Source organism: Talpa europaea (assembly GCF_964194135.1).
Source record: "Talpa europaea genome assembly, chromosome: 8".
Lineage (NCBI taxonomy): Eukaryota > Metazoa > Chordata > Mammalia > Eulipotyphla > Talpidae > Talpa > Talpa europaea.
The window spans coordinates 56,324,746-56,343,731 of NC_140075.1; the positions used below are offsets into that span (position 1 = coordinate 56,324,746).

Sequence of the window (18,986 nt, forward strand, 5' to 3'; positions counted from 1 at the left end):
AGATTAAGATCCATGGAGGGTTCAGGGTAAGTGAATTGCTCAGGTTTTTCTGCTGTTGGCCTCTGCGGCCATCATCTGCTGCTTTGAATGAAGGAGGCACTTGCGAGCGTGGGCTCAGGGTATGCCTGATGGTGGACACCTAGAGTATAGTATGGGCATGCTTAAGTGGGCACACCTGAGCTTAGAGGCGGAGGGTGTAAGGGCGGCGTCACTCAGAGACAGGGAAACAATGGCAGAAAGGCTGCGAGAGGATGAGTGACTACCAAGAGGCAGGAGCATGAGATGATACCGGAGAGCCCAAAGAGAAAATGTAAGATTTGCTGGGGACTGGGGAGCCTGCCAGCCTCCTGCTTCCTCCCCTCCAACCCTGCCTTGCCTGCCTGCAAGCTTGTCCCACAACAATTGGCTTAGAAAGAGCATTAAAGCCTGAAAGAGTCACTGAGGGCTCTGGACCTCCCTTTACCCGCCTGCCAGAATTGAATTGATTGAGAACTGCCTTGTGCATGCCTGCCAAAACAGAGGGCTTCTCAGAGGAGGGTACAAAGGAACTGAAACAAGGTAGAAGTGATAGTAGCCAAATGAGGGAAAGGCAGGAGGAACAGTTAGCAGGGGCAGGACAGAGCAAGCATTTAGTTGGTACAGAGTGTGGATCTAAGAAAGAACAGTAGGAAATGAGACTATAAAGGTAGATGCAGCTCAGCTTTGAAAAGATGTTTTAGCTCTTGCTTAGGACTTCAGACTTATCTTATAATATAGGAATTATTACAGGAAAGTCTAGACATTTAATAAAGCCTAAAGATGCTATTATTTCATACATTTTAAGTTAAAAAAACAACATAAAATGATGTGTTCACTATGATCGTTGATGTATAAAGTATAACTATGACTGGCAAAACTTGGGGGGTGTCTAAAAGTACAGTTAATTATTTGCATTGTGAGATTCTTTCAAAATTCCTTTCGGATATTTTCTCATAATTTACTTATTTACCCAGCTCCTTCCTCTACCGTCAAACCTGGAGCAATCTAATAACTTCCACACAGGTTTTAAAGGTGGGTCATTATGAAATGTCCAGAAGAGGCAAATCCATAGAGGCAGAAAGATTGATGACTGCCAAGGTTTGGAAGATGCAGGAATTGCAGGAGACAAAAATGGATACAGGCTTTCTTTTGGGGATGCTGGAATTAGTGGTAAAGGTTGTACAACATTGCACATACACTAAAAGCCATTGAATTGTATGCTTTGGTTAAGACCCTAATTTTATGTTGTGAGAATTGTATCAATAGAAAAATACAGCAAGAAAAAAGATGCTGATTGATTTTTTTCTTTAGTGAAGGGCAACCGGAAGTGCGAGTTGAACTGCCAGGCCATGGGCTACCGCTTCTATGTCCGGCAAGCTGAGAAGGTCATTGATGGCACCCCCTGTGACCAGAACGGCACAGCCATCTGCGTGTCTGGGCAGTGCAAGGTAAGTGCCCTGGAGTAGATTCTTTGCAGACTGTGCCTAGCTCCCTCTGTCAAACCCAGGCAGCCCCTGAACATGAGCTCTGGGAAAAGTGAACCAAAAGGGGTAGTTTGGTCTCTTCTGTGTTTTTGATCTTCTGAAGTTGCTGGTATTTCAATTATTAGGTGATTTATGTTTATACCACGTGCTTCCAGGGGGACGCAGTGATCTTTCCTTATAGAAGGTGGCATTTCAAGGGCATGTGTCTTTTCTCTTGCCTCCTACCAGATGGGGCAGACTTTCAACTGAAAGTTGTTGTGCCTTTTATGGCAAACGTTGTACTTTAAACAGGAAGAGTTTTCAACCTCCTTGGACTTCTGAAGTCTGCTCCAAGAGCTCCAAGCCTTGCCCTCTGCAAACATCCTGGCCTTGAAAGAATGTTTGTGGGATTCTAACCTTTGACAGAGAACACCATGTGATTAAAATAGGTGTCTTAAATGTGATGGCGCAAATCCCAAAGCCTTCTTAATTTGGGCTTGGACTTCCGCCCTCCTTTCATCTACAATGTACCAGTGGGGCTAATATTCTAGCAGGTATAGGACTCTTCGGAGCCCAGAGAAAGATTCCATCGTAATTAGCCTGGATAACTGGCAGGACTGATTTTCATCAAAGGAAGAGCTCTTTGGCTATGACATCTAAAAGTTCCTGTTATACTCTGAATGTAAATTGCCACAGTGTTTAGTATTAGAGGCACTGAAGTGTGATTTATAAACACAGCCTTCTTTGCCCAGTTTTTCAAATAGGATTTCAAATAGGATACAAAATAACTTAGCAAAGCAGCACGGATAGTCTCAGATTTTGAATGAAAGTTAGCAAAGGAAAAGGTTGTAGCTTGATATTTGATGCATGTGAAGAGCAACCCCCACCAAAAAAAAAAAAAAAAACATTAGTATGCAATGTAGAAGATGCAGGGAGCAGAGATGGAAGTGCCTGGGGACTGAGCTGCCTCCACTCCTCTGGAAAATCACTAGTTTTCACATATCCTCTCTGAGACTCACCATCCTCAGGTAATACCTGAGCAAGTTCCATTTCAGCCTTGTGATCTCCAGCTCAACTGGTCTCTGTTTCTAACTGTTCCTGATCCTGAAATGACAGCCCTTGTAGAAATGAAAGCCTAGCATTTTCTTTCGGGTCCTGAATCAGCCCCCCCTCCCCCAGTATACAGCAGCAAACTGTTTAGACATGGTGTAAGGTAACTGGTAAAACACACCTTCAGAAGTCAGACTACCTGGGTTCATATCCTGCCACTTCCACTGATTTACTGTGCAACTCTGTACAAATTCTGTAAATTCTCTGTGCTTCATCTACTGGTAAGGAGAATAGCGCCTTCCTCCTGTGTTGTAGTGAAGAATTATGAGCTAATACATGTAACAAGCAAAATACTTGTAACAGTAAGCATGTAGCTCAATAAGCATGTCAGTTCTTATTAATCTATGTCCTGTTGTGTTTGAGCTTCCTTTGCAAAAGTGCTTTGGTATTTTTCTTTGTTTTGTTTTGTGGATTATAAACTTGTGAGCACCTTTGAGGTAGTGCTCTCACACATTGTAATGTAATCGCAGATAGTGTCAGGTCTGGGGAAGGATCTGAGCATCTGCTTTTCCAACCAGCTCCTATGTGAAGCTGATACTGTCGGTCCAAGATCACACTTTGAGTTAGCAAAGTTTTAAAGGACATTTTGATTAAAATATGGTTAGCAAAGAGCTGGAAATATAAATATAGAGTGGTGAGATGAACTGGGAGGAAGATGAAATGTGGCCTCATTTCACTGGAGAGCATGTTTTCTTCATGTTGCACTGAGTGTCTCTGAGCTGTTGTTATGAAAGGAAAACAAACACAAGGACATGGGTATGGATTCTTACTGATGGTTGAAAATCACTCAAACTCTAGAGTAACCCAGTTTGAAGATGGTAATTGCTGAAAGACTGAGACAAACATTCCCCAGAATATGAGTACATTAATAGGCATTTGATGTTACAAGGAGTACTTTGATATTACTTTGTATTTGTTCTCTGTGCATCTGCTTGAAATTCACTCATTGATGTTGTTGGAACGACTGCCCAGCCCATCCGCTTTAAAATTTCACTTTAAATAACCAGAAGTACATTTATTTCCCAGGCTGAAGTTCTATTTATTTTGCAATGTTCAAAGGGTAAAGTTTCCTTTTTCTAAATATTTGATTGGAAGCCCAGAATTCAAATTGATAGTTCCACCCTCCTGACTCGTGGCTGAGAGAGCTGTCAGTCACAGACAGTTCTTGCTAAGATGTATGTGTGTCCGCATCTGAAAGAGCTCCAGAAAGCCTCTGCTGGCCACATGAAGTTAAAGTGCAAACGCAGACCTGCAACAAAAGTTAGTGAAAGGTGACAAGTTTTAAATAGGAATGCAAGCTAAATCAGAAGAGACAAGCTGGGAGTGGAGGGTATCCTCCCGACTCCAAGCCAAAACTAGGTGCCAGGCCCACCCAGTGCACACTTGCGTGCTCTGTTCCAAGACCTGGCAGAGCATTCCCTGGCCAGCCTGTGTTTACCCTCTTGTTGGAACTCCTCTGTGGTTTAGAGCCAAGAGCTGAAAGAGATGCAGGAAGATTGCAGACATCCTAGGGCTGACTTGATTGAGGCGTGGGAGCTGAAGGAAAGGGACTCCATCTTTAGTCCTCAGAGCTAGGTGACACTTCCTTTTCTTGACAGGGACTGGAGGATATCAAATGTGGCTTCAGACTCAGATTGCACAAAGAAAGACTTGGAAGGAAAAGGACTCTGGCCCTATCTTTCCCTAAAGCAAAAGAATATATCTGAAACCCAGAGATTTTGTCTTTCCTTCTCCCTTCCCTACCCTCTAGATATCAAATAAGAACCTCTGGCCAGTCTTCAGACAAGTCTCTAAGACTCTTCCTGCCTTACCTAGTGATTATTGACATTTATGGGAATGAAACAACATTTATATCTAATTAACAGAGAGTACAGTAATGATTTCTATCATTAAGTATCACATTAACCATGTTGTGGTGGTGTTTTTTTTTTTTTTACTCAATCTCAGCTTTAAACTGTTTATAAAAATATCAATGTCCATACTTCGATGTGTATGCACATTTTGCCTTCAGTGGTGTAGCAGGCATTTGAAAGAACAGGGTTTCTTGGGTACACATCCAGGAATTAAAAAAGAACAATTTAGCTCCCAGGAATCCAGCCTCTCAGTAATGTCAGGCTTTCGACTTGAATAATTCTGAGTTAGAATGCCTCCAAAAAACACTCTCACCCCCAAACCCCACCCTCCAAAGTCTTAGGTGGTGAATAATGCCCTGACGTATATAGGCAGATGCAGAGAGGAGGATGTGTGGGTGCTGCTGCTTGCTAGCAAAGGACGTTTTCTGGGAATTTACTGCGTGTCAGACACTGTGCTGTGTGCTTTCCACATAAGTGTGTTTCATTGATTCATCTTCACAATAACTCAACCAGGTAGAAACTACTAGTCCCCGTTTTACAGAGGACTTTTGTGAAGATGGAGCAGACAGATGAAGTGCTCCATGGGGGTTGACTATCAATACTTTGTTTTAGGGCAAACTGTCTATCAGAACAAAGAGTAGTTTATACATGCTGAGTTGATTTTCTTCACTGCCCAACTAGACGGTCTTCCCAAAACACATAATCAGGACATGCCTCTTTTTGTTTCAGTTTCATCTGTGGGTCTCTGTTACCTACAGAATTAAGTCCAAGCCCTTTGTCATCTGTCTCCAGCCAGGTCCCCCAGTCCCAGTGCTGACTGAGCTGGGGTGTGTCATGCTCTACCAATATGTCCATGTTCTACTACCAGCTGGAGGGCCCGTCTGTGTCCACACTTGGTCCACCAGGTAGATTCTGCTCAAAAGCTACTGGCTGACCTCTTGGAGTATTGTTCTGTTCTCCTGTTCTTGTTTCTTGTGCCCAGTTATTTCCGTGCCTGCCTACCATCCAAGCCATGCTGGGAGTCATTCCAGGTGCTTTGCTTCAGCAAAATGCCTGTTTGAGTAGCTACTTAAAATAAACGTGTGGATAAACTGAGATACTTAGTGACTCAACCTGTTGGATTTTAGCAAATGAAATTATGCTTGAATCCAGCACAGGGTTTTGTCATTTGGGGCTGGCATGGGCGGTTGAGTGCAGATAAAACAAGGAAACGCAGCCTCCCTGGCTGCAACCCCAGAACCCAAAACCTTGAAGGCCTGGCATATCCTTGGCACCTGCCCAAGCTCTGTCTCCCACATCTTGCTTTAAATTTTGCCCACTCTGAATTTCTTGAGTCCCTCCAGAGCCCATGAGAGTGTATGCTTCCGTGGGGCTTTCTGTTGAGAGGGAAAGAGGCCCCATTTGTCCACTGGTTTACACCCCCTCCATCCCCAGTACACAGCAACCTTGCAGCCAGCAAGTTCCTGCTGGAATGGAGTTCCTGCCTCCCAGCATCTGCCCCCACACAGCGGGGTTTCACACCTCCTCCCTAGCAGGGCCATGCTCCATTCCATCAGGACACACTGGCAGACAGTTTCATATTTATTCACCAAATTCAGGCAGGTAACTGTTTCCAAATGTTCAGAGATAAGCATGAACTAGTGTTTGCCCTGGCAGGGAAGGACGACGTGATGGGTGTGGCCTGTGCCACATGTTCAGCCACTGAATTTCCATCCTCCTTTATAAACCGCTATTGTGCTTTCCTGAGCCAAACAAGTAGACCCTGCTCATTTCTCTGCCCATTAGCCCTGAGGTGCTTTTTTTCTTTTTGGTTAGTTAGTGGCTTTGTTTGTACCTCTGCCTACAGTTCTATTGTGACTTGAATGAAACCAAGAGAATAATTGCTTTGGTTAAAAAGTACTTTCCCCTTTGGCTTCCCTGGTGGCGCAAGGGGTTAAGCACAGGGGTTAAGCACTATGAAGCTAGCTACAACTTCTGCAGCATCAGTTCAATCCCCGGCCAGCCAGGGAGATACCCACATGGCGCAGCAGACCTCTGCTGACTTGCCCGCTGCTCCCCTCAGCAGTGTATTTCAGTAGATCTGCCTGTTCTGTTTTCCACTCTCTCTGGTGAATCCTCTCATCCTCCGCACCTCTGACCCCAGTTCTTCTGTGCATAAATAAATAAATCTTTAAAAAAAAAAAGTATTTTCCCCTTTGCCAGACATTTACATGACTCAGCCTCAAAATTGGGTGGAGAGCTTTTGTTTTGTCTGAATTCAAGCTTATGTGACTCTTTGTGACCTCCGTCCCATAGTCCCACCCCAATCAAACTGTTTTAAATGTACTTTCTTTTTGCGACTATCAGAATGCTTATCATAGTATATTATCATTATGTTGGCATGCATGAGTTCCTAAGGGAGAAGAATAAATATTATACGTATTTGTAGCCTCAGTCCTTAACGCATTTAGATTAGCTGAGAAATGTTTTTTTAATGTATGAATGGATAAATAAAAACAATTTAGAAGCTAGCCTGTAACTTCTTTTCTTAAAAATAATCAAGAATAAGATTAATGAAGCATTAACATTTTAGAGACTAGGCTTTATTCTCAGGACCTCTTGAAATCTTAAACCTGATGAAATTTGCCCAATTTCACATGCATGTCTTTCTCATTACCTATGATTTTTCTCTTTTTCAATCATTAGGGCCACTGATTTCTTCATTGTATCAATGTATGCTTATTAATCATTAATTGGATCATAAACAACTCAAGTAATACATATAATTATTAATTCAACAAATAATCTTGAGCGCTCACTGCTCTATGCTGGATTAGGCATGGGAGATAAAATGATGGAAAAGACAAACTTGAATTATCTACGACTTATTTAATTGCAACACACACGTATTTAGGTTGTATCCGACTTATCTTCACCACCAGAGCTACAATAGATATGTTTGTGCATGGATCATTTTACAAGTTTTTGCAAGAGAAACTTTTAGAAACCAGTCAAGAGTCCATATGTATTTGTGATTTTAATTCCTAGTGGGTGGTAAAATGCTCTCCAGAGTGGTTGAAACAGCACTCCCATCAACGTTTTCTGTCAGTGGTGTGTTGTCCAGCTTCTGGATTTTTGCCAATCTGATAAGTGGAGAAAGACGGTAGCTTGGATAGTTTTCATTTGCATTCTATTTATTTTGAGTGTGATTGAGCATCTTTTCATATATCTTACAATTGCATTCAGGACCTGAACTGGGGACTTAGGTACAAAATTTAAGGAGACACTTACTAAACTCAAACTTTGTGCTTAACTTAGTCTTCTTGCCTGCCTAGCCTCGTCTCAGTCATACAGAAGCTTCCTGACCTAGGAGCCACTTACATTCCTTTATGTGATCTGCCTTCTTACAGCCATGCACATTTTTCTATTGGGTTGTTGGTCTTTCTTAATCTGTAGGAGTTTTTCATTCATGAGTTTATTATTATTATAATTATAATTTTTATTTTTATTTTTAATGGGGTAGACTTCCAGAATTTTTTTCGGTGTTTTGTGTATTTTTTTGCATGCAGAAGTTATTTTTTTTTTTAATGATGAATTTAGTAAATTTCTTTTATGTGATTCTGGAATTTGTTTCACTTTTACAATTTGATGCTATTTAAAAATTCTCCTGTGTTGTCTTTCATAAATTTATGATACATTTTTATATTTTAAATTAATCTATTTGGAATGGACCCTTGTGTATCATGTGAGGTATGTTTTCAATTTTACTTTTTTTCAGGTGCTACCCTGGTATGCCTTTACTGAAATTAAACAAATCTTTTACCCTCTATTTTAGGACGCCTTCATTATTACCAAATATATGCATGCATGTATATATTTTGAACTTTCTTTTCTATTCCAATTTCTGTATGTTCATTTATACCAGAAAATACATTTAAAAAGAGAAATAAGACATATTGGTATTTAAAGTTATCAAAAGTAAACTTGCTATTTGCTTAGAGCTAATGCACTCACAGACTTTGAATGGAAACCTTTCTTTGCTTATCCCTGATAAGTCATGGGGGTTTGGGGCCTTAAAAAGACTTCATATTTACAATGCATGTCATAAAGGACCAGAATGGCAGAAATCACAGTCATGGAAAGTACTTCAGATGACAAAACCATGGTAGATCAGACCAAGAACTCATGGACAGTAGAGAGGAAAAAAAGGGGGATTAGGAAATTTATTGAAAAACCCTGTAAAAGTTCTAGCAGAGACTTGCTTTTAGAACAAACTAGATATGACAGGGAAAAAAAAAAATTGTTGCTCCCATGAGCCACCCAGCTCTTGTGGTTCCATCATAGATCATTTGTCAGTAGGCAATATCTTCCACGTGTTTTATTTTATACAGATTCTATCAATTTCTTAAAGTTTATCAACCCAAGATGGATTGAGATTTACTAATTTTCCAACTTACTTTTCTTGGGTAAGTTGGAAAGGTTGGGTTTTATGCTTACAATTCTTGACAAAATGCTAGTAATTGTAGCATTTAAGGATATTCTGAACTTAATCTCCTCATCAAATCTTGAGAGGGTGCCAGGAGAAATAGCTCTTTTTTTTGTCTGTCTTCCAAATTCACCCACATGGACTAAGAGGAGAGAGATCAGTTATGGCTATGAGTGTCATTTAAAGCAACCCAATATAATTGTGTATGTAAAAAGATTTGGATTCAAGCACTTGATTCCTAAATACTGGTCTTATTTTCTCAAAACTGCACTTGACAAAACCTTAAAGTGTGTTTATTTCCCTGTGATGAGCTTTTTCTGGATGAAATCTTTGTATCCTTTGGGTTTCAGATTCATTTCTGATAGCCTAATTAAATGCTTCATACCTACATTGTGAGGCTTCAAATATGTGATATAGGTTAAGCACAGAGGATGGTGCTCCAAAGGTGCTTCATGTGGTCTTATTTCTCAGTTCGGGGAAAAGAAGCTTTTTTAAAATAGAGGGCCTCCCTGGTGGCACAAGGGGTTAAGACGCAACCTATGAAGCTATTCTCAGCTACTGCAGCACAAGTTTGATCCCCGGGCCGCCAGGGAGCAACCCACATGGCGCAATAGACCTCTCCTGACTTGCCCACTACTCCCCTCAGCAGTGTATTTCAGTCAATCTGCCTGTTCTCTTCTCCACTCTGTCTCTGGTGAATCCTCTCACCGCCCCTCCCCACACCTCTGGCCTGTACCCCAGTTCTTGTATGCATAAATAATCTTGAAAAAAAATAATAAAATAAAGATTTGAACCCCGCTGAGTTAAAGAACATACAGTGTTTTGTAAATGTGTGTGCTATATTCCAGCTTTGATGAATTATATACCACAATTTTAATTAAATAAGCTTTTAATGCTTTTTAGAGATGACTTTTCCCCCCAATACCTTCCAGAAGGCAGTTTCGTAGAACTGGTTGACAGTGACATCTAGTGTGCAATATTAAAATTACAAGTCCTTCTTAAAAGCAGCCCACAAGGGAACTCACATAAATTGTTGTTTAATTCCCTGCTGGTGATAGACTAAATAGGCCAAAAGTAAAATAAGTAGAAGTGGAGTAATAGGGTAAATACCTGGGGCAAATTCGACTTAGAAGCGTGATTTCTTCTTGATACCAAGAACTGTAAACACTAGGGGGCCATCGAACTTGGACAGGGAAAGCCACCGCTGCTTACTTCACACTTAGTTCCCTGGCTTTATTGTTTTTGGTGTTGTTTGTTTGTTTAATATCTTGTTCCAAAGTAAACATGAGTGCAAATTCACTAACTGGATTACTTTGAGTAACCACATCATTTCTCTGAGATTTTCAATCCCTTAAATGTAAGTTAGAGATGCTGAGAACCACCACATGAAATTCTAGAATTAAATGACAGATCTTTTCTTGCCTAGAGATCTGAGCTCAACATGAGGTGCATCATGAACTATGAACACACTGAAACTGAGTGGTGCTGGAGGTGGCAGTGGCCCTGATGGTGTCCTGAGGTGTCTGGGAACTCTTTTGCATGAGAGGGAGGCACCGGTTGTAGAAATTGCCCAGGGGACTGTAAGTGGGTCCTGGGGATGGTGAGCAGCAGGAGTCCTGTCCTGATAAGAACAGAAGATATGGGCTGCCTGACTCTCTGAAGAAGTTAACAAGAGTGTCTGAAAAGGGGTCAGGGCTGAGAAAGCTGGTGCCCACCTGACTTGGCTCACAGGTGCTGGAGAGAGGGAGGGAGGAAAAGAAGCCTCAAGCTTCTTTGAGAAGAATGTTTTGTCTGTGGGGCTTTTTGAAGATATAACAAAACTGCAGAAGCAGTGACTTATCACTCATTCATGAGTCTCCTTTGTTAAATTTCTTGACTTTTCTGAACCCCATTTTCTACTTCTGTAAAGTGGGGGTGATAACAGTATTGGCCAGGCATATTCAGTGGTGAGAATTCACTGAGGTGTTTAGCACAGAGCCTGGCTAAGTGAGCAGGTTCTGGCTGATAACTTGTTGCTGTCTAAAGGGGGGAGATGACAGCAGATTAAAAATGAGGTGATTGTGCTAAGTGAAATAAATCAGGAGGTGAAAGATAGATACTGGATGGTGTCACTTATCTGTGGAATGTAAATAACCAAAGCTTATGCTGGCAAAGCACGGCAAAAACAATTCTTAAATTTAGTGAAAAATTTGGTGGTTACCAGAGGGAAAGAGGAAGAGGGGGTGGGGAGCAGGGGAGGGAGGTGTGGTGGAGGGTTAGTGAAGCATGTGTACATACAGAGAAGTAAAAATGCAATCCCAAAGTTGTATAGACATGTCAACATCTGACAAAGAAATAATAAAAATGAGACAAATAAAATTCTTTTTACCCCTGGAAACATGACGGAGTCCTCCTTGCCTCTGTACTGTCTCCTCTGCCTAGAAATCTCTTTTCTTTGTCTCCTGCCACCTCTGGGAAGCGTTTCCTGCCTGCAATGCATCTGCCCACGTCCCACAGTCCTTTGCGCTTGTCACCATTTTGGTTCCCATTAAGTTGCTGCACCCTTATTCATCTGCACATCTGACCTCCCTGATAAACAGTGATCCCTGGAGAAGGGTCTGAGTGGCTTAGGTGCTTGGGAAATGCTGACAGCCTTGATGAATCTGAAATATATGGAAAGTATAAGAGAGGGTGGGGAAAGGAGAGGAGAAGGCAGGAAGAGTAAAACGTGTAACAAAATACTCACTGAATGTAGGATGATGGTTGTTTACTGAACTATTCTTGTGACTTTTTCTCTAGGTTTTATCCTTCAAAATACAAAACTGGAGGGGGGAGGAGTAAAAGATTGACCCTGTTACTTTCTGCATCAAAGTTTTTTTTTTTTTTTTTTTTGAGGGAGACAAATGACCCACCATGACAGTATAGCAATTTGTATTTATTTGCATAATTAGTAACAGATGTTATGCTACCTCACCCCCCCCACCAACTAATTAAGTTATGGATTTGTTTTTTGTTTTTTAATGCCTCTACCAAACCACCAGTGCCTGAATCCCATATGCCTCCTCCTTCTGTCCCCTACACCCTTTCCCCATCCCCTCTAATAACCATTATCTTCTTTTTTACTAAGTTCAAATTTTCATTCCTTCTGTTATTTGCATGTACTTTTTTTTTTTTTTTGGTGTTTAGATTCCACAAATGAGTGACACCATCTGATACCTGTCCTTCACTTTTTGCCTGATTTCACTCAAAATAATCACTTCAAAGTCCATCCATTTTTTAAAAAGTTTTTTAAAGTTTTTTTTTAAGATTTATTTATTTGTTTGTTTGTTTATTTATTTATTTATACAAGAATCGGGGTACAGGCCAGATGTGCGGGAGGGTGAGAGATTCACCAGAGACAGAGAGAGGAACAGAACAGGCAGACTGATGAAATACATTGCTGAGGGGAGCAGTGGGCTCGACAGTAGAGGTCTGCTGCGCCATGTAGGACCCTCGCCAGCCAGCTGGGATCTAATCGGCACTGCAGAGGCTGCAGACAGCTTCACAGTGCTGCGCCAACCACCTGTGCCACCAGGGGAGGCCCCGAAAGTCCATCCATTTTGTGCCAAATGCCACCACTTCGTTTTTCTTCACAACTGTGTAATATTCTATTGACTATTTGTTTCACAGTTTCTCTATTCATTCATCTGTTGAAGGGCACTTGGGTTGGCTTTATGATCTGGCAGTTGTAAACAGTGCTGCTATGTACATAGGTGTAGACAGATCTTCTCATGTTCGTTTTTAAATGTTATTTGGATAAATACCTAATAGTGGTATCATTGGGTCAAATGGGATTTTCATTTTTATTTTCTTGGGTAATCTCCATCTGTTTTCCATAGGGTCTGCACCAGCCTGCATTGCCAACAATGCTGGGACTGCTCGCAAATGCTGTTTGTGCCCAACCGGTGATGCTAGGTTTCTGTCCACCAGTCTCTACCTGGATAGACTCTGATCAGCTGCCCTCCCCCTAACAGCCCTCAAATTAAGAGAAAAACAGACCCCTTTCTTGATATTCCTTGGAATCATGATTATTCTGAAATTTGGGGTGAGGAGGGAGAACATTAAATTTTGCAAAAAGGAAGCATTGAAAAAAAATGCCTTTGAAAGGCAACTGCAGTTCAACAGCAAAAAACAAAAATTCTCCATGCTGACACCTCCAGATCCCCCCTGCTGGTTATTTTCATAACTGCAGCATACTAGATATCTGGGGAGGAGGGTGCGGGGCAAGGGTGGAAATGCACGTGCTGTGCTTGAAAAGTATAAAAGGTGCTTTTCAAAGCTCCATCCTATCTGGTTCCCTCCTGCAGCAGCATTGCTTAAACTTTTAGGCTTTGTGTTGAGTTAAAGCACAAGGGGAAAATATAATTTCCGAACAAAAGCTCTATAGCAAATACACTTCAAATGCTTCTATTTGATTGGATTTGGTTTTTTAGAAGATAGGGCTTAAGGCAAATCCTAGAAGCAAAGACTGCCACGCATTCTTTCTGTATGTGGGTTAATTGAAGAACAGACACTTTCACAAGTGAAAATCTATGTATTGTATGATTACCCAGGTATGAGGTGGTTCTTTTTTTTTTTTTTTTTTGAGATAACAGACCTTTTGTCCACATTTATTAAAAGTTTCTAAGACATTGAACTTTCCCACAACAGTATGCCCTATTTCTATTAGTAATGCCTTCCCTATTAGAAACAAGTGTGGACAAACTGATAAACTGTGTGAACAGGTGCTAGGGAAGCCATGTTTAAATGAGTGCATGTTTGGACAGGATCACCTGAAGGCCCCTTTCCATTTAAACTATAGCAAATCAGACATCCTGAGAAAAAGAATTACATGGAGTCACTGAATCAATCCACAATCACCTAGATTGATGCCACCTCTTCTCTGGCCACAAATAGCATTTTTAATGTGTCTACTCATTTATCAATTTATTTCTTGTTCAGAAGACAGATATTTGTCATGAAAATCAAGGCGTCCTGTGTTAGCCAGGCTCCTCGTGACTCAATTTCCACTTAAATGGAAATGCTCAATACAATCACATCTGAACTCATGTTTCCCTCCCAGTTGCTGGTCTTCTGGGGATTTTTGTAAGTGGCACCACCAATCTTCTTGTGTCCTGTACTAGACCGGCTGGATGCCTTAGTCTAGCCTCCCCATATGGAGAAGTGACCAAGTTCTGTCCACCTTGTAATCTTCCCCTTCCTTGTGCTGTTGAAGCCAGTGCTTCATTTTAGGTCTTTAGTTATTCTTTCTTCAAACCATTGTAGGTATCTCCTATCTGGTCTTCCTGCCTCTTGTTCTCTTTCAGTCGAGCTTTCCCTTTGCTGCTAGAGGATTTTCAAATATAAATCAAAGTAAATTACTCCCCTACTTCTGTGCTAATAAGCCAATCCTCATCATCCACCAGTAAAGTCTAAACTCTCTAACATGACATTCAGCCAGTAGGGACCATGAGTTCACCCTTGCCTTCTCGCCACTCTTAAACCACATACTCCAGCCTCACCATATATGGTAGATCTCTGAACAGGCTTCTGTTTTATGCTTCTCGCTTTCCCCCTCCTTCTGTCTGGGATGTCTTTTCCTTCCTGTACAAATGGCGAATAGCTGTTCCCAGGGTTTGACACTGCTTAGGTGTCATTTTCTCTATAATGCTGTCTTGGTCCCAGGAGAGGGTGGGCAGCTCTCTGGTCTCTGCCCCAAACAGATTTCTATCAAGACACTTGCAGTCCTTCATTGCCATTTTCATTGACATGTCTGCCTCCCCGATGGATGTCTTAAAACACATTTGAACTAGTGACCAACCTTGTCTTACCCATCTTTGACCTGCCACTGACTAGCACAATGAGTCAGCGCATGGTATTTACTCAAAAGATGTTTGTGTGAATAAGCAAATCCGTCTATTATTGTCATAGAAAGCAACACTGTTCCTCCAGAGTAACTGCCATCATTCTGCTCTTTCTTCGCCAGGTTTTCCATGATCATGCTCTTTGATCTCACCATCACATGGCACAGGTGTGTCATGTTTACAGCACAACCCCCAAGTCCATACTCTTATCTACATCAATTCAACCAGCAGTGGTTCTCTCCTATCATTTTCAGTGCTTGTACGAAGCAGGTAGATAGATATCACAGGGTTGGTCAAGATTATTGTTTGACTGACTTGAAAGAAGTGATAACTTAGCTTCATGTCTGTCTCAAGCTTCTTCTCACAGTTGTGGGATTCAAATGTTACCCATGATGGTGCACAAGATCTTTATGATATTATGCTTTCCTTGTACCTTAAAACAGTAAGTGTGGGGAAATTCTGCTGAACTTGATTATGGAGACCAGTCCACGCTTTACCCTCTTAGAAATGGAATCCTGGATAGCTCCAACTCCATGTCCAATGAGGACCTCAAACCTCAGGATGATTAAAATAGAACTTGTTTTTCTCATTCTCCCAACTCATCCAAAAGAACAAAACATACTATCACAGATGCTTTCCTCTCTCTCTCCAACTGGTTACCCAGAACAGAAATATGAATGATACCCTTAATTCCCCTCCCCACCCCACCATCCAGGGGTAAGGAGGTCCTGAGGAAATTGCCTTCTTACCATCATGTCCTTGTTGGTGTAGATAAGTAAGGCGATCACTTTAATGGACTTCTTAATTAAGGTTTTTCACTCCTTGTATAGAATTATCAGTATCATCTTCTAAAATATGAATCTAAACATGCCACTCTCCTGCAAAAAAAAAAAACTTCAAAAATGCCCCTATGGTTTTTAGGTCCTGCTTCATCTTGCAGCATCACTTAATACATTTTCACCTTAAATGTTGAACTTTAGTGCGTCTAGTTCTTAAAACAGGTCACCTTCTGTCATAGCTCTGGGTTCTTTAGTATACACTGCTGCTTCTGCCTACAGTGCCTTTGTAGCAGGGTATTTTGGGCTGCAGGCAAAAGAAAATCCAATTCAAAAGATTAAAACGCTAATGGGATTTGTTAACTCAAATAACACAACCCCAGTGCTCTGTGGTCCTATGGTTGGTTAACAGTGAAGTTCGGTAATGCCGCAAGGACAAGTTTCCCTTCACCTTTCCCATCTGCCCAGCTCTGTGTGGTCTCCTTGAACTCACTTCCCCTAGGTCTTCAGAATGTCTGCCAGGGGTCCTAGCACCTTGAGCAGATATGCAGTCCAGCAGAAGAAAGAAGAGCCCATTCTTTCTTGTGTGTCCTTTGTTTAAGAGTGAAGAATGCATTTCCAGACACCCTCAGTGCAGAATTTGCCTCCTGTGCCATTAGTTGGAACCATGGCTCCTACCCATTCCTAAACCAAGCACTAACAGAGGGATTTAAAGAAGTCACAAGTGGGGGCAGGTAGGGAAGGAAGTTGGCTGCATTGAAAACCAAGACACTGTCAGCATGGAGGAAGAGGGAACACCTACTAGGTTGGTAGACAACAGCAGCTGGCACAGCCCTCTTCTCCTTCTTACCATAATTCCTAGTAATTTACCAGGCTAATCCTCACCCTAGGAGTCAGCGTGGAAGAGATTTCTCTGGCCAGGTCCCTTCTTTCTGATACCTTCTAATGAGTTACACTGCCCAAGAATGTCTCCCTCCAGACCCCCAGTGCCTGAGATTGGACAGTTAGTGCCTGGTACAGTTACCAGCACATAGTTGCCAGGTGCACACTCTAATATTTGTTGGATGAGACAAAGAGTGACAAACCCTGAGTTACTGTGTCAGTTGGGAATGCCCCCTGCTTGTAACAGAAATCTAATAGTATCTGTTGAAGTAAGTGAAGGTTAAACAGCAACTCCAGAGGAAGAGGCCCTGGCTTAAGGAAGATGCTCTTGCATTTGGGCAATGACCCGGGCTGCTTCCAATGCTTTGTCCTGTTCTCTTCTGTATATGACTGTCTTTTGTCATCAGCACAGTTGCCTATTCTCCACCACTGAATCCACCTTCCAGAAAGAAGGAGGGCTAAGTGTGCTTGCTATGGGGACTGTGCCTTTCCATCAGATGACTTCATGTTTTCTCAGCAGCTCAACCTGTTGTTTCTGGTTACATCTCATTAACCATACATGGGTCTGGCCTCACAGGGATGTCATCAACACATTGTCAGTGTTCTGTGAGGAAAGCAGACAGGAGGATGTGTTTGCATGTGGTGCCTGCCTCAGTCACCCCCAAAGGGTCTCAAGATAACTTATTCTTTGTTTCTTCATCTGCCAGCTTGAAACAAAGTAATACCCATTAAAAGCTGTGTGGAATTGGGCCTCCACGGTGGCACAGCGGTTGAGTGCTGGGCTGCGAAGCTGCCCACAGCCTCTGCAGCGCCGGTTCGATCCCCGGCCACCAGCAAGTGTCCCACATGGCGCGCAGACCTCTCCTGCCGCCCGCTGCTCCCCTCAGCAGTGTACTTCGGTCCTTCTGCCTGCTCTGGCTCCCTGCTCTGGCTCTGGTGAATTCTCTCACCCTCCCACGCCTCTGACTGTACCCAGTGCTTGTATAAATAAATAAATAAATAAATCTAAAAAATTAATATATATATATATATAAAAGCTGTGTGGAATTAAAAGAAGTCCTCAGTTAATGTCACCTGTAGGTTCTTGGAAAGTGTGACATTAAGAGAAGCAACAGCATTTAACCAAACCCACTTCTCAAATAACATTGAATTCAAAGTCAGCTGGGATTTCTTTTTCACGTCAGTGTCATAATGGAATGACAGGTAGACGAAATGGGTTATTTGAGGATCTACTGTGTTGTGTTACTGCCTATACTGGGCCTTGGAAGAATGACATGTCCTAGTTCCAACATCTTTGTTGAGAGTATTGAAAGGATAATATTAAGAAGACTGAGGCCCAAGAGATGTCATTTTCCCAAGTTTAGTTGGAAATTTGTTGGCAGAGATCAAGTGAGGTACGGCCTGTCTCCATCTCAGTTCTAAGTCCCTTAACTTCTGGGCTTGTAGTGATTTCGATGCATGTAATCTTGCAATATTAGACATGAGATTTATTAACTGTTTACCTAACAAAATCTTCAAAAGAAGAAGCCATATTGGCATGATTTGCTAGATATAATTCCCATTATTGAATTATGTAATAAGGACCCTCCTGCTTTCTCTTTGTGAACTTCCAGAAAGATGTGAAAGAATTGTCTGGCGTGGACGGCAGTTACCGCCATTCACACCTAGATGGTGCTCACACACCGACCGGGAAACTGGTGATTGTTAATATTAACGGCCTGATAGAAACTGACAAATTCTTGGATCAAGGTGGTGAAAAGTTAAATGTAGGTGGCTTTCAGGCACGGCTGGGTGAATGGATTGGTTAAAGGAAAGGTGGTGAAAACTGGGAACTTGCTGTAAACACGTCTGATGATGACATAGAAATCTCCTTGCCTTCTATTCATTCTCCTTCCAATCCCAGGTCTCTGCTGGCCCAGCACGGCAGGCAAAGCCAGAAGCAGACTGGTTGGCCTTCCCTGGGTGTGCCTGCCTGGCGGTGGGCAGCCTCAGCACTGCCCAGGGCTGGGGGTGTCTGGTCATGTTCCCCGAGGGCTCACTAGAGGAGACTCAGTTTTGATAAGTTATGTGGAGAAGCCTTATGTGTTGCTTTAGTTAGTAACTAAGGTTATTGGTCTTTTTTTAAAAAAAAATCTTTTTATAGGTTATTGGTCTTTAAATGACTTTTGCAGACATAAACACATATATTATTCAGTACCTCTACTGTCAAACTCTTTCTCTGCTGACTGACCATGTTATCTGTTTCCATGTGGTTGTATAGTAAAGAGGTAGAAAGCAGGGACTCTGAAGTTAGAGAGACCTCGGTTCTATGACCTGCTGCTGCCTTGGGCAGATTTGCTTCTCTTTGCCTCAGGGAAATGGAGGCAGTAATAGAACCTGCTTCCCAGAATCTTTGTGATGATTGACTGAGCTAATTCTTTGTCAACCACCTCATGCAATAACTCTCACACTGTAGTGCTTAAGAAAAGATTAGCTGTTATCATTGCTGTTCATCCAAATTCCTGAAAGCGACAAAGGACAGTAGGGTTTATCACTTGTTCTCGTTCTGTACAACAGGG

At 42.0% G+C, this 18,986-nt stretch overlaps 1 protein-coding gene across 1 annotated transcript in view; it reads left to right on the forward strand.

The window, feature by feature from the left end:
• THSD4 (thrombospondin type 1 domain containing 4) overlaps nucleotides 1-18,986 on the forward strand; it is a gene marked incomplete at its 5' end in the record, with an annotated part of 479,102 nt that overhangs the window by 209,710 nt on the left and 250,406 nt on the right. The window contains one exon of the mRNA XM_084240624.1: nucleotides 1,330-1,466. Within this exon, the coding sequence (XP_084096750.1) occupies nucleotides 1,330-1,466 (137 nt within the window). The remainder of the gene's footprint in view (nucleotides 1-1,329; nucleotides 1,467-18,986) is intronic.